This window comes from Podarcis liolepis (assembly GCF_965112155.1).
Source record: "Podarcis liolepis genome assembly, chromosome: 7".
NCBI classification, from domain to species: domain Eukaryota; kingdom Metazoa; phylum Chordata; class Lepidosauria; order Squamata; family Lacertidae; genus Podarcis; species Podarcis liolepis.
The window spans coordinates 6305774-6333188 of record NC_139561.1 but is presented as its reverse complement, the minus strand read 5'-3'; the positions used below and the strand labels follow the sequence as shown (position 1 = coordinate 6333188).

The window sequence follows — 27415 nt, the reverse complement described above, 5'->3', positions numbered from 1 at the left end:
AGGAGGACCAGCCCCACTGTGATAAGGGGGCCCTACCCCTTCAGACTCTCCACACCTAATATTTGAAAACCAGAGTATATAAAGTGAAGGGTTCCTCTTTAGCTGATCCCGCACCTCTTCCAGCAACAAAATGAAGCTGATTGTGAGTATACACAACTTTTCATTTTCTACTGAAAGCCCATGCGATGGAAAACCCGATTTATCCCTAAAACCTCTTCTTTTTGTGGGAAGCAATTTCTAGATTTCATTTATGTATGTATTTATTTTATACTGCCTTTTCTCTGAAGGAGTTCGAGGTGGTATAAATGATTCTCCACCCCCCATTTCATCCTCACAAGAACCCTGTGAGGTAGGTTAGGCCAAGGTCGCCCAGCAAACTACGTGCCTCACAGGGCTGTTTTGGGGATTAAATGATATGGGGAGAACCTTACCCTCCTTGGAGGAAAAGCAATGCAACAAATAACATAAAATAAATCTGCTACATCATATGTAGACCTGGTGGGCTTCAGCTCCTTGAGGAATATGCAAGAAACACACTCATGGTGAAACAGCCATCCTGCCCAAGAATGCTCTTGAGCCGCTGTGCTTAAGAGCTCTTAACTCTGTGATGGATTGCGGTCTTAATCTTAAGACACGAAGTAACCCCCATGCACTAACAAACACAACTGTCCTTCTAGCTACTGGAAAACTGAACGTACATAGGATGCTGCAGCCGGAATCCTAATATCAAAGTTGGACATTGGAAATCAAGGCACTTGGGAAATTTCTCTGCCCCCACTCAGAATAATTCGATAGCCAGTGCATGCTTGAATCCATCTCTAGTTGCCGGAAGTCCAAAACAGGAGGCAAAGAGTAAAGGCACTTTATGCAGCAAAGGAATGAGCAAGAAGCGGCTGGATTCACAGCCTGAGTTGTTGTTTTTTGTAGATTAGTTTACAGTATTCTAAATACAGTACTGAGATTATGTTTGAATTTTTAAAAAAATCCGAGTTGATTATAAATGACTGTCATGTAACGCTACTCTTCTTCTGAAATCCGTTCCAGGCTCTGAGTGTTGCGCTCCTGGGCGTTCTCTTAGCCGCCACCTTAGCCGATAATGTAAGTACTAAGACAGATTAAACACGTTGCTCTCATTACATTATTTCTGTCTTGATGCTGCTCTTAGAAGCTCGAAATCGGATGTGCTCTGAGGCTGCCTTTATATCTTGGTGTAGAATTCTGCAAGATGAGACCCTCTTGCATTGTGAATGTGGGCACAGCAGCTATGGGAACATGGAAGCATTGTCCTCTGAGGCTGCCTCTGATCCCATTCTTGAGCCTTGCGTAGGGTGGCCAATTTGCCAGATTTTGAGGGATAGGAGCCGGGTGCTCTTCCAAAGATTCCTGCATCGCAGAGGATTGGACTAGATGACCCTTTGGTCCTTTCCAACTCTACATTTCTAGAATTCTATCCTCTCCAAACGCAGCTTGAAAAAAATAATGCTTCAGACTGAACTGTGCTTGAGAGCTGGCTTCAGTCATGCTTACTGAGGTGGACGTCCACTTTTTGTTCTATTCTGCATTTACAAAGAAATGTTTATTGCGAAATCTGGAACACTGAAAATCTGACTGTCTTGCTGTTCTTCATTTTTCCCACTCAAGAATATCAGCGAAGACAACCAGGGAAATGTGGGGGGCCATTCCCACCAGTCTGTGAGCATTGACAACCAAAAGCAGGTGGTCAACGTAGACAACAACAATGGCTGGCACTCCTGGAACAACGTTTGGGATTACGGCAGTGTAAGGAGCACCCACACATTCAGATGCCTTTGTTTTTTTTACTTGGGATAAGGAAGGAATTCAGTTTAGTTCACATTAAAAAAAATGAATTGATCGAAATTGTGATTTCCGAAATGGTATGAGAACAATAGAGTATGCAGTATTGGGGAGGGGGTGAAATGAAGCTCAGTTCCACATTTTATGCCGTCCTGCCTCATCACTACTTCCCAAGGCAATATGCCAAATGAGGCACAGGTCTGCAGATTTCATAATGCAGTTCTGCATCCAAAAACTGCACATTTATTTCATTAAATTTATATAGTGGTCAATTGCAGGAAAAAAACTCTACTGAAAGTAGTTTGCAAAAATAAATTTAGGGAATATAATTTGTAAATTTGTATATTAGTAAACATGGGATGCGGGTGGCACTGTGGGTTAAACCATAGAGCCTAGGGCTTGCCGATCAGAAGGTTGGCGGTTCGAATCCCCATGACGGGGTGAGCTCCCGTTGCTCGGTCCCTGCTCCTGCCAACCTAGCAGTTTGAAAGCATGTCAAAGTGCAAAAATAGGCACCGCTCCGGTGGGAAGGTAAACGGCGTTTCCGTGCGCTGCTCTGGTTCGCCAGAAGCGGCTTAGTCCTGCTGGACACATGGCCCAGAAGCTGTATGCCAGCTCCCTCAGCCAATAAAGCGAGATGAGCGCCGCAACCCCAGAGTCTGTCACGACTGGACCTAATGGTCAAGGGTCCCTTTACCTTTACTAGTGAACAGTATATATAAAATTGCACTATATTAGGGAATATTGTATGCAAGACTTTTTATTTCTTTAAAGGTTGTGAGTTTGAGGTGGTAATGGGGTGAACTGTGTTTAAGACTGGAAAACTGAAAAAAAGTAAAATTGACAGAATTGTCCCTTCCTGCGTTATGCTCATCTGACTACTCCTGTTTTGCTTGGGCAGGGCTACATGGCAACCCGGATCCTCTCCAAGAAATCTTGCATTCTTACCAAAATGAATCGAAATGTCATGCCAGATGTGACCACTCTTCCAGAAGCCATCAAGGAAAAACAGGTAAAGCCAAGAGGAGCCTTGTTGGGTGGATTTCAAAGAAGATTAGACAAGTTCTTGAAGAATAAGGCCTTCAAAATTTGCATTTCCTGAAATAATAGGAGTGCATCCAAACTTGTCCTTCAAGATTTCTGCTTATTTGAATTTGGTGACTGAATTCTCCAACCAATGGTCACAAAAATGCATATGACCCACTCAGTCCCGTCTTTCAATTCTGTGTCGTTGCTCCCCCCTGTTTAGAAGGATCGTACCAAAGGGCCGGCACCCAAGAAGCTCACTTACATGGTTACTCCCAAGAAGATCACTAACCTGGCTCCATATGGGAAGAACATTGAAGCCCTGTGCAGAGGGATCCCTACCTATGCTGCTTATGAATTCGCAGGTGAGTCCTCAACTGAAAGGGGTTTGCAGAGTGAAAAGAGTGTATTCCAGCCTCAGGGACAAGTTGAGTTTGTTTCCCCTTCCACACAACTATACATGGAACCAGAGAATCACAAGGGAACCCCTTTTGGGGTCATCTCCCACCCCCACCCCCACTGCGTTCCTCCCCAGGGCCACGGAGCACAGGTTTGACCCTAGTGATAAACTGATTGGGCAGCTGGCTAAAAATCTTCAGACTGGATATAAAATAAACATGCAGCCTCAGATTTATATTAATAATAAATATTATAATATGCAGACCCGCTGAAAATATTGAGATTCTAATGACATATTGATAATGCAAGCGCACCCATGAACTGAACAAACTGTATACTTGGAACATTAAACTTGGATCTGTAGCACAACATAAAGGTAAAGGGACCCCTGACCAATAGGTCCAGTTGTGACCGATTCTGGGGTTGCGGCGCTCATCTCATTTTATTGGTCGAGGGAGCCGGCGTACAGCTTCCGGGTCATGTGGCCAGCATGACTAAGCCGCTTCTGGCGAACCAGAGCAGCGCATGGAAGTGCCGTTTACCTTCCCACCAGAACGGTACCTATTTATCTACTTGTGCTTTGACATGCTTTCGAACTGCTAGGTTGGCAGGAGGTAGCACAACATAGTGAGTATCAAATAACAACTTTGTTGCATTCGCATGGAGTTCACTTACGGAAACCTTGCAATGTGATTGTGCATAATTGGGTGAACCTGCCCCTTCATACTGTCAAAGGGCAGGACCGAATGTCCGTAGAAATACTTGGTTCACAGCACATTTCCGCAAAGTACTACTCAGAATTAGTTGTGTGTTGAACATGAAATATATCTTATAGCCTTCCCACACTTCTGTTGTTGGCCCTGGTTGATCATTGCAGCCCCACTGAAGCGACTGGAATGGCACAGTGGTTGAACTGGTATAAAAACAGCATCAGTTGTCTTGATGTACCATGAGCTGCAGGGTTCTATAAAGTGGATGAGAGCTGGTGTGGCAGAGTGGTTAGAGTGTCAGGCTTGGACTTGGGAAATCAGGGTTCGAATCCTCAGCCACAAAGCTCATTGGGTGACCTTGAGCCGGTCATTCTCAGCCTGGCCTACCTCATAGGGTTGTTGTGGCAATTAAATGGGGGAGGAGAATCAGGAATGGCACCTGGAGCTCCTTGGAGGAAAGGGTGGGAAATAAATGCATTAAATAAATGATTTAACTCCATCCAAATGCCTTGTCTGATGCTATCTGTTCCCATGTTCCAAATACCGCGGAACATGTGGGAAAATAATATCTGGGATGCAGCAATGTCTGTGGGTCTCACCTTCCAAGAAACATTGACCCCTTTCATTAAGAATGTTAATGACCAAAATCAAGACCTTGTATACCAACCGCTCAATATTCTCAGTGGAAAGGTTTGATCAAGTAATATGTTTGACTGTTGAAGGTATTAGTGGATGTCTAGAGACAACAGTTAAAACAAACACATTATTAACTGTACTGCTGGATAAGTGTTTAATGGTTAATGTATTTGTTTAAAAACAAACACATTTTAAAATAAATTAATAAATCAAATGATTTAATTCCATCCCAATACCTTGCCTGATGCTATCTGTTCCATATTTGTTTTCCTTCCAGGAGAAAGTTCAGGAGCCTGCTTCCAAGCCAATATCCTCTGCCTCTTGCACATCAGCCTTTGTGGGGGAGAAAGGATGTCTTAATAAACCTCCAACTTTTCCCCACCGCAGTGTTTGTCCATTGATGAAAGAAACAGCTTCTCACCCTGGGTTTTCTTCATTTCCTTTTCATCTTACGCTTGGAGCATGAGGGGAAAAAACTACTGCATTTGGAGTGATTGCCAATTAAAATGTGCCTAGAATTTTAAAAGTCTCTCTTCATTATGTATTTGTCACATTTCTATCCTACCTTGATTGGCCATTTTATCCTCTCCCCAACCCTGCGAGGTAGCTAGATTGATACAGAGTGTATGTCCCAGGATTACCCAGTTTGAGTTTATGTTGCTTGATTTTCAAGTTAAAAGCCCAGCAGAAAAATTGAGTTTCTTGAAAAATGCCATCTTTAATAGAGAAGGAGTTGCTTACCTAGGAATTAACTCTCTCCTATCCACACCTCTACCAAAATTACCATGATTCTTCCAAGTCAAACAATAGAGCTTCTTTCCTTCAACGGTAGAGGGGAGTCAGAGTAGAGGCAGCCCTGTTAAGTTGTGGGTGAACATATCAGACGACACAGTGATTCTTCGGACAGCTCTTGTTTATTCACAGGCCAGAACAGAACTGAACTGAAGGGTTCAGCCAACCTGATTATATAGAGCTCAGCTACAAAGCAACAGTAACAACTTTCTGTAACTATCCAATCACTGAACATCACTTTCAATTCCTTATTTGCATATGCGGACCTGAGTCAGAGTAGAGGCAGCCCTGTGGAGGGAACATCTAGACATTGCTCTCCTGCAGGAGACACATCAAAGCAGGAACCAGAGGGCTGCTTACTGAAAGGACCCTGGATAGGCAAGCAACTCCAGAGTTGTGGCTGTCCTGATAAGAAAGCGCTGCCCTCTGAGTGTTGAGGAAAATTTGGCAGAGCTGGCAGGCAGCTACCTCTTTGTTTGTGGCGTCATAGGCAGTCATCCAATCACCACTGCCTGTTTCTATGCACCCAACTTAGCACAACAAGACTTTATCCAGAAGACACTAACAAAATTAGACCATTTTAAAAGAGGGTGACCATAATAAGAGGAGACTTCAATTGCTGCAGCGATGACTCTAAGGACTGGCACAGGCACCGATCGGTGAACAAAGTCTCCAACCCACTCTTGGCAGAAACGTTGACTGAATGGGACCTGGTTGGATACCTGGCAGGCACTGCAACTGGAAGGCAGGGAATTGCGTGGCAGATTCCCGCCCCCCCCCCCAAGTGGAAATAATGACACATGACACAATTATTAAGGTTAATGGGCTAATTAAGGCCACAACTTTATTGGCTACAGGTGATGAGCGGTATTGGCTTAGGTATTGGTCCTAACCGACTATATCTGGCTTCAGCCCGTCCACTTGAAGTCCGGGAAGGGTTAACCACCGGTAGGGGGAGATCTGCTGATGCACATCAACTAGGCACTCCACCAGGGCCACCAATTGGGGGCATGCCTTAGGCCCTCACCTCCATAGGCTTCGGACAGGGCCTTGCCCCCTGGAATCCTTTATTGGACTACCCTTCAATATGAGGGGCAGGTGATGGCGTTACCTTCCCTCTTCCAATTACAGAACTATATCAATGCCTAACCGCCAATACCAAGAAAGTTGTGACGATTTGCTACGAGGGAGGCAAAAACCAAGTGGCTGGTGCCAATTTGCCAAGTGGAAAAATTCCTACCAGGCCCCTCAACAGCAACCAACCAAGGTCCATAGCAAGGTCAAGGAACGAAAACCTTATAGGGCGGGAGGGTGGGGAAAGCAGGAACAGCTGGCAGGCGGCAAAGAGGGAGATCCCTGGCCACGTCCTGGTTTAAATAAGGCGGGCCACACTCCCAGAGCCAACCGATTAGCCAGGAATCTCCCCAATCAAACGGGGGCTGGATTCCAGCCGCCATGCGCGTGGTGGGGCCACGAAGCCCGCAACTCTACCTCCTCCGAATGGCAGAAGTGGCTTTCTCATGTTTTTCTCATGAATCAATGCCACGCATGAACCCAATATTAATACCCAAAGGTGATCTTCATTAGGTGGCGAGTGCAGAAATTGGGTCTGTGACAGTCTCTGATCATGCACCAGTCTCCATTAACTTAAACTTTGGTGCACTTCCCCCCAGGACCCACAACTGGTACTTCTCCCTGATGCAGTGTCTAAAGATTGCTTAGTATGTATCAATAATTATTAAGGTGTAAGATCAGCCTTGGCAGCCAACAGAGGAGCTTTAGCCTGGACATACTGAGAGGAATTTTGCCACAGCCAGTATAATGGTATCAATTTTATCCTCAAGGGGAACATTGATGTGAAAAGAGTAAGAAACCGGTGAATGTCCACTTCCAATTAAGGCCTGGTGGAGTGCTTTGAAATATTGGCATATAGGGCCTAGGAGAACTGGCTACTCCTTCATTTGGTAAATTAGGAGTACAGGAGCAGGTCCCAGTCTCCTCCAACTGCCCTCCATAAGGCTTGGTTCTCAGACCCTGGATCCTTCTGAAACTGTGGTGCCCAGAACTGGACACAGGACTCCAGATGGGTTCTGACCAAGCCTGTTGCCCTCAGACCTGTGTTCTGCATGTGGGATGGGTGGGCATGATCTTGTTCTTTGACTCTCAGACCAAAATGTCTTGGGTCAGCCAAGAAGGAAGCGAAAGACAGCAAATCCTCTGAAAGGGCCCAGTGTGGAAAGGGCCCAGCATCAACAGGTAAAAAGGAAAAGGTGAAGGACCCCTGGACAGTTAAGTCCAGTCCAAGGAGACTATGAGGTTGTGGCGCTCATCTCACTTCCAGGCCGAGGGAGCCAGCGTTTGTCCACAGAAAGCTTTCCGAGTCATGTGGCCAACATGACTCAGTGGCGTAGTGTGGGGGTGCAGGGGGGGCCGGCCGCACCGGGCACAACATCGGGGGGGGGGCGAGCTCGCACTCGCAGCTCTCTGCCCCTATCTGGCTCACTCACTCTCTCTCACTGCAGTGCTGGCTGTGCGAATCCGATCCGAGCCGCTGAGTCGCCGCCCACTGTGGAGGGGGAGGTGGGTGCCAGGCGTGCGGTGCGGAGAGAGAGCGAGGGACTATCTGGGGGAGGGACAGTGCAGCGGCCGCCCAGCGCAGCGCTGAGCGCGGGAGAGAACCACACCAGACCAGACCAGGCAGCAGCAAGAAGAAGCTGGCAGCGGCGGCAGGTTAGGGGTTAGGGGGCGCAAATTACTTGCCTTGCTCCGGGTTAGGGGGCGCAAATTACTTGCCTTGCCCCGGGTGCTGACAACCCACGCTACGCCGCTGACATGACTAAACCACTTCTGGTGCAATGGGACACCATGATGGAAGCCAGAACGCACGGAAACGCAGTTTACCTTCCCGCTGCAGTGGTACCTGTTTATCTACTTGCACTGGCGTGCTTTCGAACTGCTAGGTTGGCAGGAGCTAGAACCGAGCAACGGGAGCTCACCCCATCACAGGGATTCGAACCACTGACCTTCTGATCATCAAGTCCAAGAGGCTCAGTGGTTTAGACCAGAGCGCCACCCACGCCCCCAGCACCAACAAAGCCAAGGCCATACACCTAAAGCATGTTTAAACAATTTATAACATTTTAACTGTTACAGCTTTCCCACAGAGAGTCCTGGGAATTGTAGTTCACTCCTCACGGTGCTACGATTTCCAGCCCCCTTAACAGACAACAGTTCCCATGATTCTTTGGGGGAGGGAAGCTACCACTGGTTAAAGTGGGATAAGAAGGCTTTGAACGGATGGTGTGTTGTTGACCCATGAGAAGGACTGGTTCTAACATTTGGGTCAAATATTTGCCTCACTCCTAAGAGATCATCTGTGGCCCACACCTTGAAGACAAACACGTCCGGACTTTTCTCTCATCTCTGAGTAAACTCTGTTTAGCAAACAACAAGCATTCATTGTTTGAAGTTTGGAATTGAATCCCATGGATGATTACCCACGAAATACCAAATGCTTTCAATCTCAGGAAATCAGAAGAGGGTGGAGGTGTGTCTTGTCTCCTTGCACCTTCACTAAGGGCAAATTCCTAGTCAAATGGTATGATGTAATACCACACTTTGGGATTCTTAGCAATGACAATAAAGTTTTTTTTGTTTTAAGAGAAAGATGGAGTTTTATTGTTTCTGTGATTGCGCATCAGGGTCTCGTACCAGCAACACAAGGGAAGAGTTCTTCGTGCTCTTTCTAAACTGGGTGTTATCTTTTGTGAGAACGGTCCCTGGTTGCTGAATTACAGGTTTAGGGGTTTGAGGAGTTATTGCTGAAAAATTGCTCCCTGGTTTCTGCTGCATCCAGGCAGTTTACAATACAGTGGTACCTCGGTTTACATACGCTTCAGGTTACATACGCTTCAGGTTACAGACTCCGCTAACCCAGAAATAGTGCTTCAGGTTAAGAACTTTGCTTCAGGATGAGAACAGAAATCGTGTTCCGGCAGCGCGGCAGCAGCAGAAGGCCCCATTAACTAAAGTGGTACTTCAGGTTAAGAACAGTTTCAGGTTAAGAACGGACTTCCGGAATGAATTAAGTACTTAACCCGAGGTACATGGAAATGTCTAGGATTGGCTTTCATCAGCCATGTGATGTGACCCAACCTTAATTTTGCAGGTTAAAGATTGGGCTGAGGCTTATTTGAATTCTAACTCAGAAATGTCCTATAGAAAAGGACCCCTCAGCTACTCAGCATTTTAAAAATTTGACAGTACAAGGACTAGCTAGTAATAGTGGAGGACCATCACATTCAGTTTGCCCCGAGTTTCCTAGTACTGTAGAGGAATTGACCGCCTCTCCTGGTATGCCCCACGGAGGACCTTAAGGTCCACAAATGACAACAAGCCGCGAGGTGGTTAGATTGGTCTCAACTAGGGCCAGGGCCTTTTCGGTACTGGCCCCGACTTGGTGGAACGCTCTGTCACAAGAGACTAGGGCCCTGTGGGACTTGACATCTTTCCGCAGGGCCTGCAAGACAGAGCTGTTGCACCTGGCCTTTGGTTTGGACTCAGTCTGACCCTTAATGTTTCCCTCCCCTTATGGTTTTGATTTATGGGCTACTATTAAAATGAGGCTGCATATTAAATTGAGACCGGTTTGGCTGGGGAGGGCGGGATATATTATTATTATTATTATTATTATTTACAGCTTGTGTATTTTTCCTTATATCTCTGCAAACAAAGAGGGATAGGAACTTGTTTCTAAGTGTCTCAATGAACCACACAAGAGTTCCAGAAGGGCCTGGGATGTCTCCACACACCTGCACGGTCTATGAGGACCCCACAAGTCGGGTGGCAGAGAGAGGCAGCTGTTGGGTTGCGTCAAGCATAAGGATGGAAGGATCAGTCAATTTTGGGACCCTCAGCTCCTCCTTTTTCCAATCTTACATTTACACTGGTCGGAATCCAGAGAAAAGAGTGAAGAAATCACTGCAAAGAAATGGCCATAAGTCACCCTGCCGTAGGGATCTTTACTTAGAGAGGATACTCAGCCTCGTATGTAAATATGTAACAAAAAATATTTAGCTTTCTCTCGAGCTTCCCATAAACCCAAATGGGAAAAATAAATGTTTGATTAGAGTGATGTGTATTTGCATAATTCTCACAGCTAGCTATATAAGGTCTGGCGATTCCTTGCTCCTTACCTATCTTGGCCTGGATTCCAGTTTGGAGCCACAACCATGAGGTTGCTTGTGAGTACCTTCCTCAATTTCAATCTCAAGGGTGAAGTACAGATGTCCATCTCTTGGGCTTTGCTCTCACTAGGGAGAAAGTTGTCACCAGGTGCTCAGAGATCAGGCCAAACTAGCTGAAGACTCAGTTGCTCACAGGTGTGTGATGGAAGCAGATGTAGTCCGTAGGAGTTCTAGGATTTTTCAAGGAGGTGGAACCCTAAAACTTGTGGGCTTCAGCTGCCCCTATTCACCAGCTGGGTTTTTTAAATGTCTTTTGGTACCCGTGAAGGTCATCACTTCTTTTGTTGTTGTTTAGTCGTTTAGTCGTGTCCAACTCTTCGTGACCCCATGGACCAGATCACGCCAGGCACTCCTGTCTTCCACTGCCTCCCGCAGCTTGGTCAAACTCATGCTGGTAGCTTCAGGAACACTGTCCAACCATCTCACCCTCTGTCGTCCCCTTCTCCTTGTGCCCTCCATCTTTCCCAACATCAGGGTCTTTTCCAGGGAGTCTTCTCTTCTCATGAGGTGGCCAAAGTATTGGAGCCTCAGCTTCAGGACCTGTCCTTCCAATGAGCACTCAGGGCTGATTTCCTTCAGAATGGAGAGGTTTGATCTTCTTGCAGTCCATGGGACTCTCAAGAGTCTCCTCCAGCACCATAATTCAAAACCAGCACCATAATTCAAAACATCACTTCTTGGGTCTCCTCAAATAACCGAATCCCTGATCATTTCCACTACAAGGCAACTGCAAAAGTGCATTTTGTCCCGGAAATGCTGATAGTCTGGTCCAAGGCAGCCTTCATTTTTAGGAATCCCTGCAGACCCAGACCCTTCAAGTGTCCAATTCGCCAGGGACAGTCCCAGATTTACAGAAGCTGTCCTGGTTTCTGATTTGACCCTGGAATGTCCCGCTTTTCCTTAGGACGTCCCTATTTTTGCTCAAGGATACGCAGGCTTGAAAAACATTATGCTATGGAACCAGGTTTTGGTTGCTGGTCTCATTCTGGATATTTAAAAAGAAACCCCGAAGACATTCTGGATTTGATCTGAATCAGCTGGCCTTTTACATTGTTTCATGAAATGAGAGGAGCAGTGGAGATACAGAACATCCCTTGCCATTGCAAAATATATTCATTTGCAAACAGTAGTAGTAGTAAGGTTTTAGTTTTTCAAATATTTTTTATGAGTTTTAAAAATAACAAAATACATATTCAACCAGCATAACTTGTATAAGCAATAGGTAATGCAAGAATGGCCCTTTTACAGTACCAAGAAATAGATGTGATTTCAATTTATTATTATTTATTATTATTAATATTATTATTTTTCACTGTAGGCATTCTGGTGATATTAATAAACTGGTATTATGCCATTATCATCAGGAGTACAATGTTCAAGTAAAAAGACAGTGGAAGACAGTCGTATCCACAAACAGGACGACAACCTCTTATGTTTTTGCGACAGCCAAACGCTCCTATTTACTTCTGGAATCAAGTGGAATTATTATCATTAGCATATTGTATAAAATCTCACCACACTGCCCAAAAATCCTTGAATTAATTTTAAACGAAATGCTTTTTTAAAATGAAATTGCAATGTTCAACACATTTATTATTATTATTAATAATAATAATCCTTCATGCAAAGACCACAGGGTGGTTTACAACATAAACATAAGTGTTCTATTCAAGCTGGTCTTTCACAGACAAAGGAAATGTGTACTTGGCAATTTAAAATTTGACCCTCTTATTTTCCTTCCGCTCTGCAGGTTCTTCTTGCCAGCCTCCTGGGGCTGCTTATTCACTCAGCGATTGCCAGCAACGTAAGTAGCCAACTTTGCTCCCATTTCTGCCTTCCTGCCCCGAAACCTCTCCTGCTGCTAACCTCTGCATGCACAAGTGGCTTGTTTTAATCTGTTTTTAGTCAATTGTTATTTTAAATGCTTGAATGTCTTAAATTCTTGCTCCAATTTATCTTAGGGATAATTTTATTGCTTTATCATTTTTGGTAAACCTCTCTTGAGGTTTTATGTGTGCTTGTGCATTTTTATGATCAAGCGGTGTTACACATTTTATGAAATAAATAGATGATAGATAGATAGATAGATAGATAGATAGATAGATAGATAGATAGATAGATGATAGATAGATAGGCCAAATGCCACAACAAACTTAAGTAAAAAAGGGAGGAACTGGACTCAGTCTTGTCCAGAAGCCATGTGTCTCCATTTGCAAGACTTTCCTGAGACAGATCGATTAGTCAAAACCTGTCATATGAGTTAAGAAGTCCCTGGGATGAGGTTGGATCTCAGATCAGCGGTGAATTTACCAGCTGGCGATAAATGAGCCACTTACTTCCAGGAATCTGTAAGGATGCCTGAAATGATGTCAAAGATCAGGTGACCAGGGCTCTTCTGTTACGACTCCCTGACCGAAGAATATTCTCCCCCAGGGATGTTCTGGGCTGCATCTCTGATTCACTGCAGCATCCTACAGTCATGCTGGCTCAGGTGATGGGAATTGTCGTCCAAAATATCTGGGTGGCAGGGTGTTATGTACTGAGTTGAATAGGATCCAAAATGCAGCAGTCTGATTGGTCCTAGAACAGTAGGATTCAGAATGCAGTCCGAGTATATTTCACAGGGGGAGGCAGCAGTCTAGGAAAGGCTGTCCAAAGTTCAGTCCCTGGCCATGTCCAGTTAAGCATATAATAATAATAATAATAATAATAATAATAATAATAATAATTATTATTATTATTATTATTATTATTATTATTATTATTATTATTATTATTATTTATTATGTATACCCCGCCCATCTGGCCATAGCTGTCAAGCACCCCTTATTTGGCGGGACAGTCCCTTATCCCAGCGCCATGTCCCGCTGCTGTCCCTTATTGATGATGTCCCTTAAATAAGCTACTGAAGGTAATGGGGCCCTTTCTATGTCCAGCTGTCCTTTGTCAACAACAAATTGTTGCTGTTTTTTGTGTTGAATATATGCTATATGGTAATTTATGGACCTAATAGGTATCTAAAGCCATTTGCACGCAACAAAATATGTATTTTATCAAAGTAATTGTTGATCCCTTTTTTAAAAAATGATATTTATTGAAAATTTTAAAATTACAAAGAAAAAAAGAAGGAAAAAACAAGAAAAAGAGAAAAAGAAAGACAACAGTAGATAAAAGTAACAATTAAACAATACAAATCAATAGAAACCAAGATCAAAAAGAAAAAACAAAACACACAATACAACACAATCAAAAAACAAAAATATACAACAAATTTAAAAACAAATCCAATATTCCCAAATCCTTAACTTTCATTAACTTATTTCATCGACCTCCTCACACCTCCCTTTTTTGTATTCTAGTTGTTAATTATCTCAGCAAATCCTTTCCATCTTTCGCAATATTCTGTCATTAAATTACCTTAATCTATTTTAACCTTATCTTACCATAAAAAACCCTAAAACTTAAAACTTAAATCTTACTTATACCGAATTATTTTAACCATAACATATTCTTACATAATTATTTTTAACATTTCTGCTAAAGCCAAATAATTTCATTCCAACATTTTTCTAATACTCATTAATTTTACGATACTTTTCTAAATAACATTTTTAAAACTTTCTTCCAATCTTCATCCATCGTCTCTTCTCCTGGTCTTGGGTTTTGTCAGTCCTTTCTGTCCATCTAGTCCATCAACCTGGTGACCTTATATCCGAGGCTCTTAGGTCTTTTCCATGTCCCTTCCGCAGGTCTTCTTCATGTTTATACCTGTACTTTACTTTGTCTTCTGCTCCTTTCACTCTGGGAGACTCCAACTTGACAATATTTTTGTCCCTTCTCGACAAGTCAGCCCCTTTTCCATAGTCAACACTGAAATCCATGTGATATTTAAAGGCATGTTTCAAGGCCCCTCCACAGCTCCGAGCTCCCCCCGGCCTAAAGCCAGACTTGAAAAGTCAAAACATCCCTGCATAGGGGGGTCCATCCAGCCCCCCATCTCCAAGCCAAGCAGAACTCCATCTCTCCAAGTCTGACTCTTTCCAGGTTCATTCATCAAGTCCAACGACTCATGTTCCTGCTGGGCCACAGCTCCCTCCATCTCTGCCACCCGAGGTCCAGCAACAGCCTCCTCCCTCATCTCATCTGTCAAAGCGCATTACTGGATTAATTCCTGAGTGGGTTCTATATAGGTACCCACTGCCTGTCCAAAATTTCCTATCGCAGCTGTCATCAAATCCATTTTCTCATGTAACTGTTCCAATAAAGCACTTGTCTTGCAAAAGGCAAGCACCAAAGCCTCTGAGCACATTCTTGTTCAAGGTCGAAGTCTGGTCCCACGATCTTTAATCTTTTACAGCTGCAAAACTCCCCAGTTCGACTTTAAAAACAGTTTCACAAGCTCCCTCTAGGGGAAGCAATTTCTATTTGTATCCGTCTTTTTTTCTCCTCTTTTTTTTTTTTAAAGGCAGATTAAGCAACAAAGTTTTCCTTTTTCAGATATTTTGTCAATATTTTGTTCCTTTTAAAAGCAAAAGGGAACAATGGAATCAATGTTTCTATTCTTTTAACTATCTGTCAAAAACGTTTGTCCATAGTCAATGAACTTCTCCAAAATGTCTGTCTTGACACCCCGCTCCCAGGTTCAAGACGGTGGAAAATTACCTTTCTTTACTCTCTCTTCAGCAGGTTTAAACAGTCTAAAAAAGGTTCCCCCCTCTTTTCCTGCTTCCAAGGGGGGTTCAGTAAATGATGAAAATTTAGTCCTTTACAAACGACTTTCTGAACTCTAGCTTGCCGTGTCTTTGCTTCAATCTATCTACAAAAAGCGGAAGGCGGACTTCCTGTTTAGACCTTCCCGCTTTCGGTGCCTAATTAAAAATTCACAGTCCAATTTTCCGTTCTACTCACGGGCAGTTGTTTGAAATCCAATTGTCCACAGGAAAAGGTCAGCGCTCTCCGGCAACAGCAATGTGGCTTCACTCCGTGAAAGAAGCAGTCAATTCAAAGCACCGCGCCACTCACCCCACGTCGCTCCGGATCCCCAAAACAGGGTTTCCCTGCGAGTGGAGGGGGCGCAAAGGTGCCAGCCGAATCCCACGTCCACAGGCTTCTCCCGCCTGTGGTTTTTGATGGGTCTCCGCCTCGCCGTGGCGGTTCAGACCCTGTTTTCCACGGAGCGGGTTCCTCCCAATCGGAGGAAATCCGCCATTGCCAGAGGCGCCAACCCGGAAGTCCTGCTGATCCCTTATTTTGGCTGCTGATCCCTTATTTTCGAGGCTGCTGGTCTCTTATTTTCAAATCTGTAAGTTGACAGCTATGCATCTGGCTGGCCAGTCCCTCCTGGCTGGACCACGTGATCTTGTTTTCTGGTCTCCCCAAAGTGCCTGGTAAGAGTCTGACGGTGGATCTCTGTCTCTAGGCTATCCAGCTCATCAACAAGGGAAACGATGGAGGAACCGTGTACCAAACAGTCAACATCAACCACAACACCAACGTCGCTGCCTTCAACATTTACTCTGGAAGGCATTCCACCAACGCCATTGTGGACTACAACAGCGTAAGTTTCAAAGCAAGCCGTTCAGCCGCAAAGGTGTTCACTCTGTGTTGCATACTCTCTTTGTCTTGGGGTGGGATCTCCCCGCAGCAGCTAGGCAAACCTGTTAAACTCTCCTGAAAGGGGTGCATTTTGCTGCCTCGGATGAAGGAAAAGATGGTTCTGCCACTGGGGAGGGGTGCAGTCAGAAGCCATGTTATGCACCCCCCCAAACCAGTGTCTGCCACTTATTTTATTATTATCTTATTTTATTTCATTGCGTTCATATCTCACCTTTTCCTCCAAGGAATCAAAGGTTCTCCCCCTCCTCATTTAATCCCCTGCAACAACCCTGTGAGGTAGGTTAGGCTGAGAGGCAATTACTGGCCCAAGGTTACCCAGGGAGCTTCATGGCCAAGTAGGGATTCGAACCCTGGACTCTTGCAGGTCCTGGGCCAACACTCTAACCCTGACCTAGCCACTGGGATCCACGTGATGGTCACCTCCAGACTTGATTATTGTAACTCGCTCTACGTGGGGCTGCCTTTGAGACTGACCCAGAAACTCCAGCGGGTGCAGAATGCCGTGGCGAGACTCCTTACGGGGTCTTCGCTGCGGGATCACATTCATCCGGTGCTATACCAGCTGCACTGGCTCCCGGTGGAGTACAGGATCAGGTTTAAGGTGCTGGTTTTAACCTTCAAAGCCCTACACGGCCTAGGACCCTCGTATCTACGGGACCGCCTCTCCTGGTATGCCCCACAGAGGAACTTACGGTCCTCAAATAAAAACATCTTGAAGGTCCCAGGCCACAGAGAGGTTAGGCTGGCCTCAACCAGAGCCAGGGCTTTTTTGGCTGTGGCCCCAATCTGGTGGAATGCTCTGTTACAAGAAACTAGGGTCTTGTGGGACTTGACATCTTTCCGCAGGGCCTGCAAGACAGAGCTGTTTCATGAGGCCTTTGGCCAAGGCACAGTCTGACCCTGTCTCTCCTTCTGTAATCCTCACAGAACTCTAGTCCAATGGTTGCCATTAATTTGATTCTGAATTGCTTTTAGAATGTATTTCAATTAATCGACTGTGATTTTATGTAAACTGTGCTATTTTTACTGTTGTTAGCCACTCTGAGCCCGGCTTCGGCTGGGGAGGGTGGGATAGAAATAAATTATTATTATTATTACATTATTATTATTATTATTATTATTATTATTATTATTATTATTATTATTATGCCACACTGGTGCTTGTGGGGCTGGCACTGGCTCTCTCTTATGGGGTTGTGGGTTTTCAGTACTGTACTGAATCCTCATTTTATTCTTTGATTTTGAACTTTCCTGGGGCCATCTCTCGCGTAACATATATTTGCCGTTGTGTCTCCCAGGGGGTTGTCATCTATCACATGCCTTTCAGGAGGCTATGTGTCATGTCCAGGATGAATCGGCAAAGCTTTCCAAGTATCTCAAATCTCGAAAGCATGATGCACGAGGTACGTCAAGGTGGAGATAGAAAACTGGGGCTGGCCCCCAAATATGTGGGGCAATCCAAACGGTGCCCCGCCCCCTCCAATGAAGGAATCTGCGGGTCAGAAATCAGTGGGAGGAATAATAGAATCACAGATCACCTAGCCCCACACCTTGCAATGCAGGAACCAAAGCAAAAGTATCGGACAGGCGGCCAGCCAATCTCTGCTTAAAAACCTGCAGTGAAAGAGAAAATGTTTGTAAAAGCTTATCTAAACTTTTATTTACCAATTTATTGATTTCAAAAAGAGCACATACTTCAATAACATACAAGAAGAAAGAGAATGAGAGAGAGAGAGGAGGAAAATACAACTGAATTAAAAATAAGCATACACACACTGAGGCAGATTTGGGAGGTTCCATTCACAATCCCATAATAGTATTATTATGGGGGGGTAGTAACATTGTCTTCCCTCAATTTTAATTATTTTATTTCATTGCATATAACAATACGACTGTTCGAGAGGTACCAATTTTTTAATCCCAGCTTTCCCCTGTGACTGCCCAGAGTGGCTATTGGCAAACAGAAAGATAGAAACTATACCATCTCTTAACCATTCTCAGGCTTTCTAGCATTAAAACTACTGGTCTGGAAGCAAAGCACCGCAGCTAAGTGCTGTGGAATAACACACAGAAACAGACTCTCTCATTCATGTGTGTGTGTGTGCTCACTTACCTGCCCCCGGTACTTTTTTACTTTTTATTTTTTTATTTTCAATGCAAAATTACAACAAAAATTACAAACATTGAATCCAAAATAAAGCAGTACAAACAAGAAAAAAAAACACAAGAGAAAAAAGAACACAAAAAACCACACATCTACAAATAAATCCAAGAGAAAAAAGAACACAAAAAACCACACATCTACAAATAAATCCATATCATCATTCTAATCTAATCATTACTTACATATACACATATTGACTTCCTTCCTTTGCTCTAAAACCTCAAATTTTTTACTCTTTCTAAGTTGTTGTACTTCATTCAGGTTGGCATCCCTGGACCTAGGCATGAATGGATCTGTCCTTTTGTTTGTTTTTGTTCCCAGGGGCACCCCTTGAACACCCTTCACAGAAGCTATGGGATTTCTCGCAAGGTGGTCACAAACATCGCTGACTATGGTGCCCCCGCCCAAGCCATTTGCGGAGGCATGACTACTTACTGGGCTACTGAGTTCCAAAGTGAGTTGGGCCAGAATTTCAGAACGTTTTTAAGGGACGACCACACGTTTTAACGGCTTTTGTAGTGATGCGTTGAGGAGATCTTCACGTTACATTGGTAACTCCATTGGTCTCACCCTCTTTTAAAGCCTCCTAGGTTGGTGGGTAGGTTGAAGGGATGTGGGTGGCGCTGTGGGTTAAACCACAGAGCCTAGGACTTGCCGATCAGAAGGTTGGTGGTTCAAATCCCCACGATGGGGTGAGCTCCCGTTGCTCGGTCCCTGTTCCTGCCAACCTAGCAGTTCAAAAGCACTTCAAAGTGCAAGTAGATAAATAGGTACCACTCCAGCGGGAAGGTAAATGGCGTTTCCATGCGCTGCTCTGGTTCGCCAGAAGCGGCTTAGTCATGCTGGCCACATGACCCGGAAGCTGTACGCCGGCTCCCTCAGCCAATAAAGCGAGAAGAGTGCCGCAACCCCAGAGTCGGTCATGACTGGACCTAATGGTCAGGGGCCCATTTACCATTTACATTTTTAGGTTGGTGGGAGGGAGTTCCACGGTTTAACTATGTCATTCAGCCTGGGCAGTGACAGTCACCTAGTCCGGAAGGGGGGGAGAGGGAACTGAGTGTGAAGGAGGGAAGGGCAGAAGCCCTAAATGAGCTGATGGCAAGCCTGCCATTTTCCACACATAAATGATAATAATAATAATACAGTGGACGCTCGGGTTGTGAATGAGATCCATGCATTTGCAACCCATGTCTCCATGCACGGGCTGCGATTCAGCTCTTCTGCGCATGCGCAACTGCCGAAACCCGGAAGTAACCCGTTCCGGTACTTCTGGGTTTCGGCAGTCTGCAACCCAAATACAGTGGTGCCTCGCAAGACGAAAAGAATCCGTTCTGTGATTCTCTTCGTCTAGCGGTTTTTTCGTCTTGCGAAGCAAGCCCATTGAAGGATTAGCGGATTAGCGCTATTAGCGCTATTAGCGGCTTTTAGCGGCTTATCTGCTGATCAGATCAGCTGATAAGCGGCTTAGCAGCTTAGAAAAAGGGGGGGGAGGAAAAAAAACCAGCAGGAACTTGCAAGACATTGTCGTCTTGCGAAGCAAGCCCATAGGAAATTCGTTTTGCGAAGCACCTCCAAAACGGAAAACTCTTTCGTCTAGAGAGTTTTCCGTCTTGCGAGGCATTCGTCTTGCGGGGCACCACTGTAAACGCAACCTGAAGTGGCCGCAGCATGAGGTATGACTGTAATAATAATAATAATAATAATAATAATAATAATAATAATAATAAAAAATTTTATTTATATCCTGCCCTCCCCGGCCAAACTGGTCTCAGGGCGGCTAACATCAAAGTATAAAGGTAAAGGTAAAGGTACCCCTGCCCGTACGGGCCAGTCTTGACAGACTCTAGGGTTGTGTGCTCATCTCACTCTAGAGGCCGGGAGCCAGTGCTGTCCGCAGACACTTCCGGGTCACGTGGCCAGCGTGACAAAGATGCTCCGGCGAACCGGCACCAGAGCAGCACACGGAAACGCCGTGTGTATATCAAAGTATATAATACATTAAAAATATAAAATCCAGCTATTGCCTGAAATACAGCTTAAAATCAGTTTAAAACACAGCACGCAATGGGACTAAATTGGCAAAGGAAACATCAATCCCATTGCACTGACGGCAGGCGGCATGTTGTGAAGGAGCCCCCTTCATAAAAACCTAGGGCAGGCTTCCTCAACCTCGGCCCTCCAGATGTTTTTGGCCTACAACTCCCATGATCCCTAGCTAGCAGGACCAGTGGCCAGGGATGATGGGAATTGTAGTCTCAAAACGTCTGGAGGGCCGAGGTTGAGGAAGCCTGACCCAGGGTGTGCTGGGTTACTCTGTCCCATCAGAACAGAATTACAGGGATGATGGAGAAGGGGGCTATCAGCAGCTACTAACCACAGTGATTATGCTCTGCTTTCATGGTTGGTGGTGGCAATGGTTCTGAATCCCACTTGCTAGGAACAGAGGCACATTTAGGGCAGTGCGACCGGTTCCCTTGCACTGGGCACTGAACCTAGGGGGTGCCACAGGGCGCTGCAATTATGACGTAGTGAATTGAGCAGAACAGAAGGCAAGGTGTGTGGGGTGTGTGTGAATCTTTGCCTCGCACAGGGCACTGCTGAAATTTGAAAGACCAAAGTCTGCCTCTGCAGGAAACCACAGGAGAGTAGAGTTGCTCCTGCATTTGTTTTTGGTTTTTTAAAAAATAAATTACAGTGGTACCTCGGGTTACAGATGCTTCAGGTTACAGACGCTTCAGGTTACAGACTCTGCTAACCCAGAAATAGTAACTTGGGTGAAGAACTTTGCTTCAGAATGAGAACAGAAATTGCGCAGTGGCAGCGGGAGGCCACATTAGCTAAAATGGTGCTTCAGGTTAAGAACAGTTTCAGGTTAAGAACGAACCTCCAGAACGAATTAAGTACGTAACCAGAGGTACCACTGTATAGGTAGAAAAAGATGACTTCCCTGGACGCCAAGATACAGATTTGTGACAAGTACTCTTTGGTGACAGAAATCCAGCAGAGAGTTAAAATCGCAAAATATGTAGCAAAGTAAAGTGTCGAAATATAGTCTGTTAGACCTTTAAAATACCCTCTTCTAAGTTGCTTCCAAAGTTCCCCATTTCCCTAACACAGAAAGAGACCACACATTTGGTAAGCTAAGAAAGGTTTACTTACAGACTCTTCAAACGTCAGGTTCATGGGCTTTTTCATATAGCAGTTAGAAAAACACAGGCAGTAAATTTAGGTTCCAATGTGGTGAATGTTCCTAAATTGTTTGTATAGAAACACAAAGATGGCTTGCTGAAGCCACAGGGTCTGAGCTTGGAACAACCAGTTCAGAACTCCTTACCAGTAGGGTTCACATGGTGGAAGAAATGGTGGGAAAGTGGAAGAACAAAGAGCTTGATAAGCCTCCCACCCCCAAGGTGAGGGGGAATGACCTCCTAGCTAAGCCTGGCAGGCCAGCTTACTCTATGACATTAACCCATTCATGCATTGATTAGACTTGAGCATGATGGTTATGTCACACGGGTCACGTTTGCGAGTTTCCCATTGATGTACTATATCTGGCTGGCCACTGTGAGAACAGGATGCAAACTGATCCAGCAGGCTCTCTCTGTGTAAATGGCCTGTATTCCTGAAAGAGCATCTCCACCCCCATCATTCAGCCCAGACACTGAGATCCAGCACCAAGGGCCTTGTGGCGGTTCCCTCACTGCAAAAAGCCAAGTTACAGGGAACCAGGCAGAGGGCCTTCTCGGTAGTGGCACCCGCCCTTCAGATGTGAAGGAAATAAGCAGCTATCTTATCTTAAAAGACATCTGAAGGCAGCCCTGTTTAGGGAAGTTTTTAATATTTAAAGCTGTATTGTTTTTAACACTCACTTGAGAGCCGCCCAGAGTGGCTGGGGAAACTCAGCCAGATGGGCGGGTATAAATAAATTATTATTATTATTATTATTATTATTATTATTATTATTATTATTACGCATGTTTGGAAGTACAGATTATTTCATTTCTGAGAGAGTGTTTCGAGACTCCTGCTTGGCTCTCCATAAAAAGTGAATAAAAAGTAACATTGGAAAACTTCCTTTTCCTTTTCAGGGCCCCGCCCCTTGGTTGAAGGCAAGGGCTGCGCAGGCGTCAATCTGCTCATTCTGGACATCGACTTGTGTGGCGGCATTTCCCTCTTCTAGCCAGGATCAGCACCAACATCTGCTCCAAGCCAACACAACTTGTGACCTGCCCACCAAGACAATGTCCATCCTGTCGCCTTGCCAGCTGTCAGGGCCGGTTTCAAGTCCCAAGGTTGGGTTGGGAAGGACACGGGAGGTCAAGACCTGATGACCTCCCAACAATTGCTCTCTGATTTCATTCGAGGACTGGTTCCTGCAGGGGCCGTCAAAAAGAAAATAAAATGTATAACTTAAATAAAGTAATTTAAAAATCCATGGCAGTGTATGCAGCAGTGTAAAGACCCCACCCCACCGAAGCCCCATAGAATCATAGAATTGTAGGGTTGGAAGGGACCCTGAGGGACATCTAGGCCAACCCCCTGTGATGTAGGAATCTCAGCTGATGCATCCATGACAGATGGCCATCCAAACTATGCTTAAAAACCTCCGAGGAAGGAGAACCCACCACTTTCCAAAGGAGTCTGTTCCACAGTTGAACAGCTCTTGCCGTCAGAAAGATCTTCCTGATGTTGAGTCAGAGTCTCCTTTCTTGTACCCAGTGGCGTAGCGTGGGTTGTCAGCACCCGGGGCAAGGAAAGTAATTTGCGCCCCCTAACCCTAACCCCCCAGATGTTGCGCCCGGTGCGGCCGGCCCCCCCTGCACCCCCCACGCTACGCCACTGCTTGTACCTTGAATCTATGCTACACTGGCTCTCAGTGCTACTACCACTACTGCCTAGAGGTGCCACCAGGGATTGGTCCTGGGACCTTCTGCATGCAAAGTGCTGTGACCATATTGCTACCCAGACTGTGAAATAAAAACCAGAAAGTCCAAAACTTTTCAAATCCAACTTCAGCAAAGAATTATGATGGAACCTTAGACAAGTCACTGGTCTTTCATACACACACACACACCACACACACACACACACACACACACACACACACATTTTATTTGTTTTCCATTTAATATTATATATTCACATCATTATCCACTATACCACCCGTCAACTTCCTTCTCTCCCGCCTCATGGCTTTCAAAATTAACCTTTATATCATTGCAATTTATACGTTTTCCAATTCTAATTGCTCTCATTACAGAATGACTCAAAGTTCAAATAAATATAGAAAGATAGAGAATTCCTCATTACAAGTCTTCGGACAACCCTGTTAGTGATGTTAATTGCTTACAATGATCTTTCAGATATCGTATAAATTTACTCCAGTCCTTTTGGAATACTTGATCGTGCTGGTTTAGGATTTTTCCTGTCAGCTTTGCCAGTTCTGCAAAGTCCATCACCTTCACCTGCCACTCTTCTTTCATTAGTACTTTTCTTGTTTCCATTTTTGGGCTGAAAGAATTCTTGCCGCAGTCGTTGCATACATAAACAGTCTTTAATTTTCCCTTGGTATCCCTTCACTCACTATACCCAATTAAAAAGGCTTCTGGTTTTTTTAACAAAAGTATTCTTAAGCATTTTCTTTAATTCATCATATACTGGCAAAGACCAGTAACTTGAAATGGGAAATGGGGAACAAGTCACTAGTCTTCAGAGCCGTCTTCCCCATAGGGCTTAGTGGTGCGTTGCGCCAGGGCACCGGCCTCTCAGGGGCACCCCAGAAAGTGGGGGAGCTGTGCAGCTTTGGAGCTTCCTCCCAAGCCTTTGTGGGAGAGCGATCCCTGCAGAGGCTTAGGATGGAAGCTGTGCCCCTGCTGTCAGGTGTGCGTGCAGGAGCCGGCCCCTGCGACCAATAGGACTCTGCAGGACTGGGGCATCCCTAAGTTTGTTCTGAAGAGGCAAGGCTCTTGCCTCACAGGTGAGGCCGATTAGTAACTCACAGCACCTGGTGGCAAGAGCCGGGAAGGGATATAAGGTCAGCATTTTTCCTTCGGCTCTTTGCCACAGCAACACGTTCCCTGCCTTGCTGCATTTGACTCCTTGACTCCTTGCTCCCTTCGTGACTCCTTGCTTCTTGATCCTCGGACCCCTGACTTCATGACTCCTTGCCTCTTTATTCCTTGGACCCCTGACTTCATGACTCCTTGCTTCTTGATCCTCGGCCCCTTGACTTTGTGACTCCTTGCTTCCTGACCCTCGGACCCTTGGCTTCTTGACTCCCGGCTCTCTGACCCTCTGACTCTTGGCTTCCTGGCTTCTGGACTCCCGTTCCTGCTCCCACCCCGCCATCTTGCCCCTGGTCCAGACGTCCCCAGCTGGGACTTTGATCGCCCATGAACCAGACCGTGACACCCGCTAACTATATGGCTGGTGGGCGCGCAGCTTCCCTCCCAAGCCTCTGTGGGGATTGCTCTCTTGCAGCGGTATGGGGGAGAGTGGCTGGCAGTGCGCAGCTTCACCCCCCTCCCACTATCCGTGGTAATTTGGGGACACTGAGCGGGTATTTGCACCCTGGCACCGCATATGTGCCCTGCTGGTGTTTTATACTCATCATTTGTATTCATCCCCCCCCCCCCCGCACACAGAAAGCTAGTGGTTCTGGGAGAAGTGTTCCAGCCCAGGCTTCAATCCTGAGATGTTAGTTTTCTGTCTAGGATTTTTAAAACTCCACATTTCATTAAGAGAAGAGTTAAGGCACCTACAGCTCCATTCATGAAACCAAGATGCACAGAAAATTTCCAGTGAAGGCACCCAGCCTTAATTTCTGCACAGCACACGCAACAAGTGGATCACAGAGACTCACATCACGCACCACACCCACCCACACGTTTTCAGACCCAGCCCTCTTCTTTTGCATCTCTGCACAGAGCCATAATCTTATTAAAAAGTACAGCCATACCTCGGGAGAAATGTACTTCAAGTTAAGTATTTTCGGGTTGCACTCTGCGGTGACCCGGAAGTAACGGAGCTTGTTACTTCCGGGTTTCGCCGCGCGCGCATGCGCAGATGGTCAAAATGATGTCACGCGCATGCGCGGAAGCAGCAAAATGCGACCTGTACATGCACAGGCGCACACACGTGGGTTGCGTTCGCTTCAGGATGCGAATGGGGCTCCGGAACGGATCCGGTTCGCATCCCGAGGTACCACTTTACATAAAAATTCAACCGAGGGGTTCATTAGGAACATTTTTCCAGATCTAAACTCATTTCTCTAATGGTTTTTGAGTAAGCATATTTGCTTCCCATTTTGCTTGATAATTATTTTCTTATGGAGTGGGGGGCAGGCTTTATGTTAGGGGGTGCAGAAGCGAGTTATCTGTGAGGCAATTGGTCAGTTAGGTATTTTTTATTTATTTACTTGATTGGGGGGCAGCTGCCCCCCCTGCCCCCCGGCTACACCCATGATAAAACAATAGACAATGTTTATGTCAGATACACACACGTTCACACAGTCAGCTGCGATGGGTACAAATTTCACTTGAGCCGCTGGATGTCGCCCTTGAGCTCCCTTGGGCTGCGTCTTGTTCAACTTTCCAGATTCGGTGCCTGTGAAGTTCTTCCCACTTCCCCAATTTCCAGCAGGCGCCACCGAGGCCCGAAAGGAGCATCCAAGAAATGTCGGGGGGGGGAATGGCGTGGGGTTGGGTTTTGTTTTCATTTTTAAACCAGGCGATCCTTAGGCTCGCGCTCCTTCACTCCTTCCAAAAGCCTGGGAGCAGATTGCACCTGAGAAGGCTGGAATAATGACCGGGAACGAATTTTGCAGCAGGGCGAATTTTGCAAAGTAAGGAAACACAGGCTTGGGTTGTTGTTTTTTTAAAAAAGACACACACACACACACACCGTGGGTTCCACACATGGAGCAGAAAAGCAGCGCTGACCCTCAGCTTTGGTGCAAGAAAGTCCTTCTTAACGGCATTGTTCATCAACACCATCAAACTTTTTATTGGCATCACATACAAACATCCAAAACAAATCAATACAGAATTACCACTTCCCCAGCGGCACAAAAGAAAGGAGGCAGAGCAGTCTATCATCACATCTCTGGGTCTCCAGGGAGATCAGACGTCCGCAGTGTATTTTCGATGGCAAAAAACCAAAGAGAGATATTTAGCCACTAACTTGGTGAGCTCCTGAATGGCATTGTTAAACTGTGGAAGTCCCTTCCACGGGAGGCAGGCATGGCCACTAACCTGAATGGCTTTAGTTTAAAAGGGGACTCGACAAATAAATGGAGGAGAGGTCTGTTCGTGGCTACTAGCCAGGGCTCCCCGCCCCCCCCCCCCAGCTGGAACTCTGTTCTGGCACCAGGTGGGCGCCCTTGTCATTATAAGAGAATAAAGGAGGCAATGGATGAGCCTCACCCTGGCAAAACCTCCTTCATGATCAAGGGATCATGATCATGTTTAGGGAAGCTTTTAATGTTTGATGTATCACAGTATTTTAATATTCTTTTGGAAGCTGTCCAGAGTGCCTGGGGAAGCCCAGCCAGATGGGCAGGGTATAAATAATAAATTATTATTATTATTATTATTATTATTATTATTATTATTATTATTATTATTATTGTGTGTCCCCTCCCTTTTATTGATGATATCAGCTAAATAGTTTGAGGATCTATACAACTGTGTAAAATGCAGAAAACAGCATTCTGAGAGAAATCAAAGACTGGAACTGAGGCAAGCCGGGGGTGGGGTGGGAGGGTGGTGGGAAGGAGGGAGGAAAAATGGGGGGGGAATAAGGATATGTTTCTGGATAATATGTTTTGTTTTAATTTTGAATTTAAAAAAAAAAATTTAAAAAAAAGAGAGAGCAAAGGAGGCGTACCAGCTGCTGGAAAGCACGGGAGGAAGGGGAGAGGGCTCCTGGGCTCGGATCCTGCCCGCAGGTTCCCCCCAGGCCACGTCGAGCAGAGTTTGCAGGATCCCGCCAGGATCTTGCGCGCTGCC

The 27415-nt window shown here is 45.5% G+C and overlaps 2 protein-coding genes across 2 annotated transcripts; both read left to right on the top strand.

Moving 5' to 3' along the window:
• LOC310710425 (gastrokine-1-like) lies at positions 1 to 5112 on the top strand. The gene is made up of 6 exons (XM_083511296.1): positions 1 to 142; positions 1045 to 1098; positions 1642 to 1779; positions 2717 to 2827; positions 3065 to 3206; positions 4864 to 5112. The coding sequence occupies exons 1-6, from the start codon at positions 131 to 133 to the stop codon at positions 4944 to 4946; spliced, it is 540 nt and encodes a 179-aa protein (XP_083367422.1). The 5' UTR covers positions 1 to 130; the 3' UTR covers positions 4947 to 5112.
• Positions 5113 to 10577: 5465 nt separating this feature from the next.
• LOC310711956 (gastrokine-1-like) lies at positions 10578 to 22842 on the top strand. Its single transcript, XM_083514485.1, has 6 exons — positions 10578 to 10621; positions 12375 to 12428; positions 16044 to 16181; positions 17539 to 17643; positions 18726 to 18858; positions 22496 to 22842. Exons 1-6 carry the CDS (start codon positions 10610 to 10612, stop codon positions 22585 to 22587), a joined length of 534 nt encoding a protein of 177 aa, XP_083370611.1. The 5' UTR covers positions 10578 to 10609; the 3' UTR covers positions 22588 to 22842.
• Positions 22843 to 27415: the final 4573 nt, after the last annotated feature.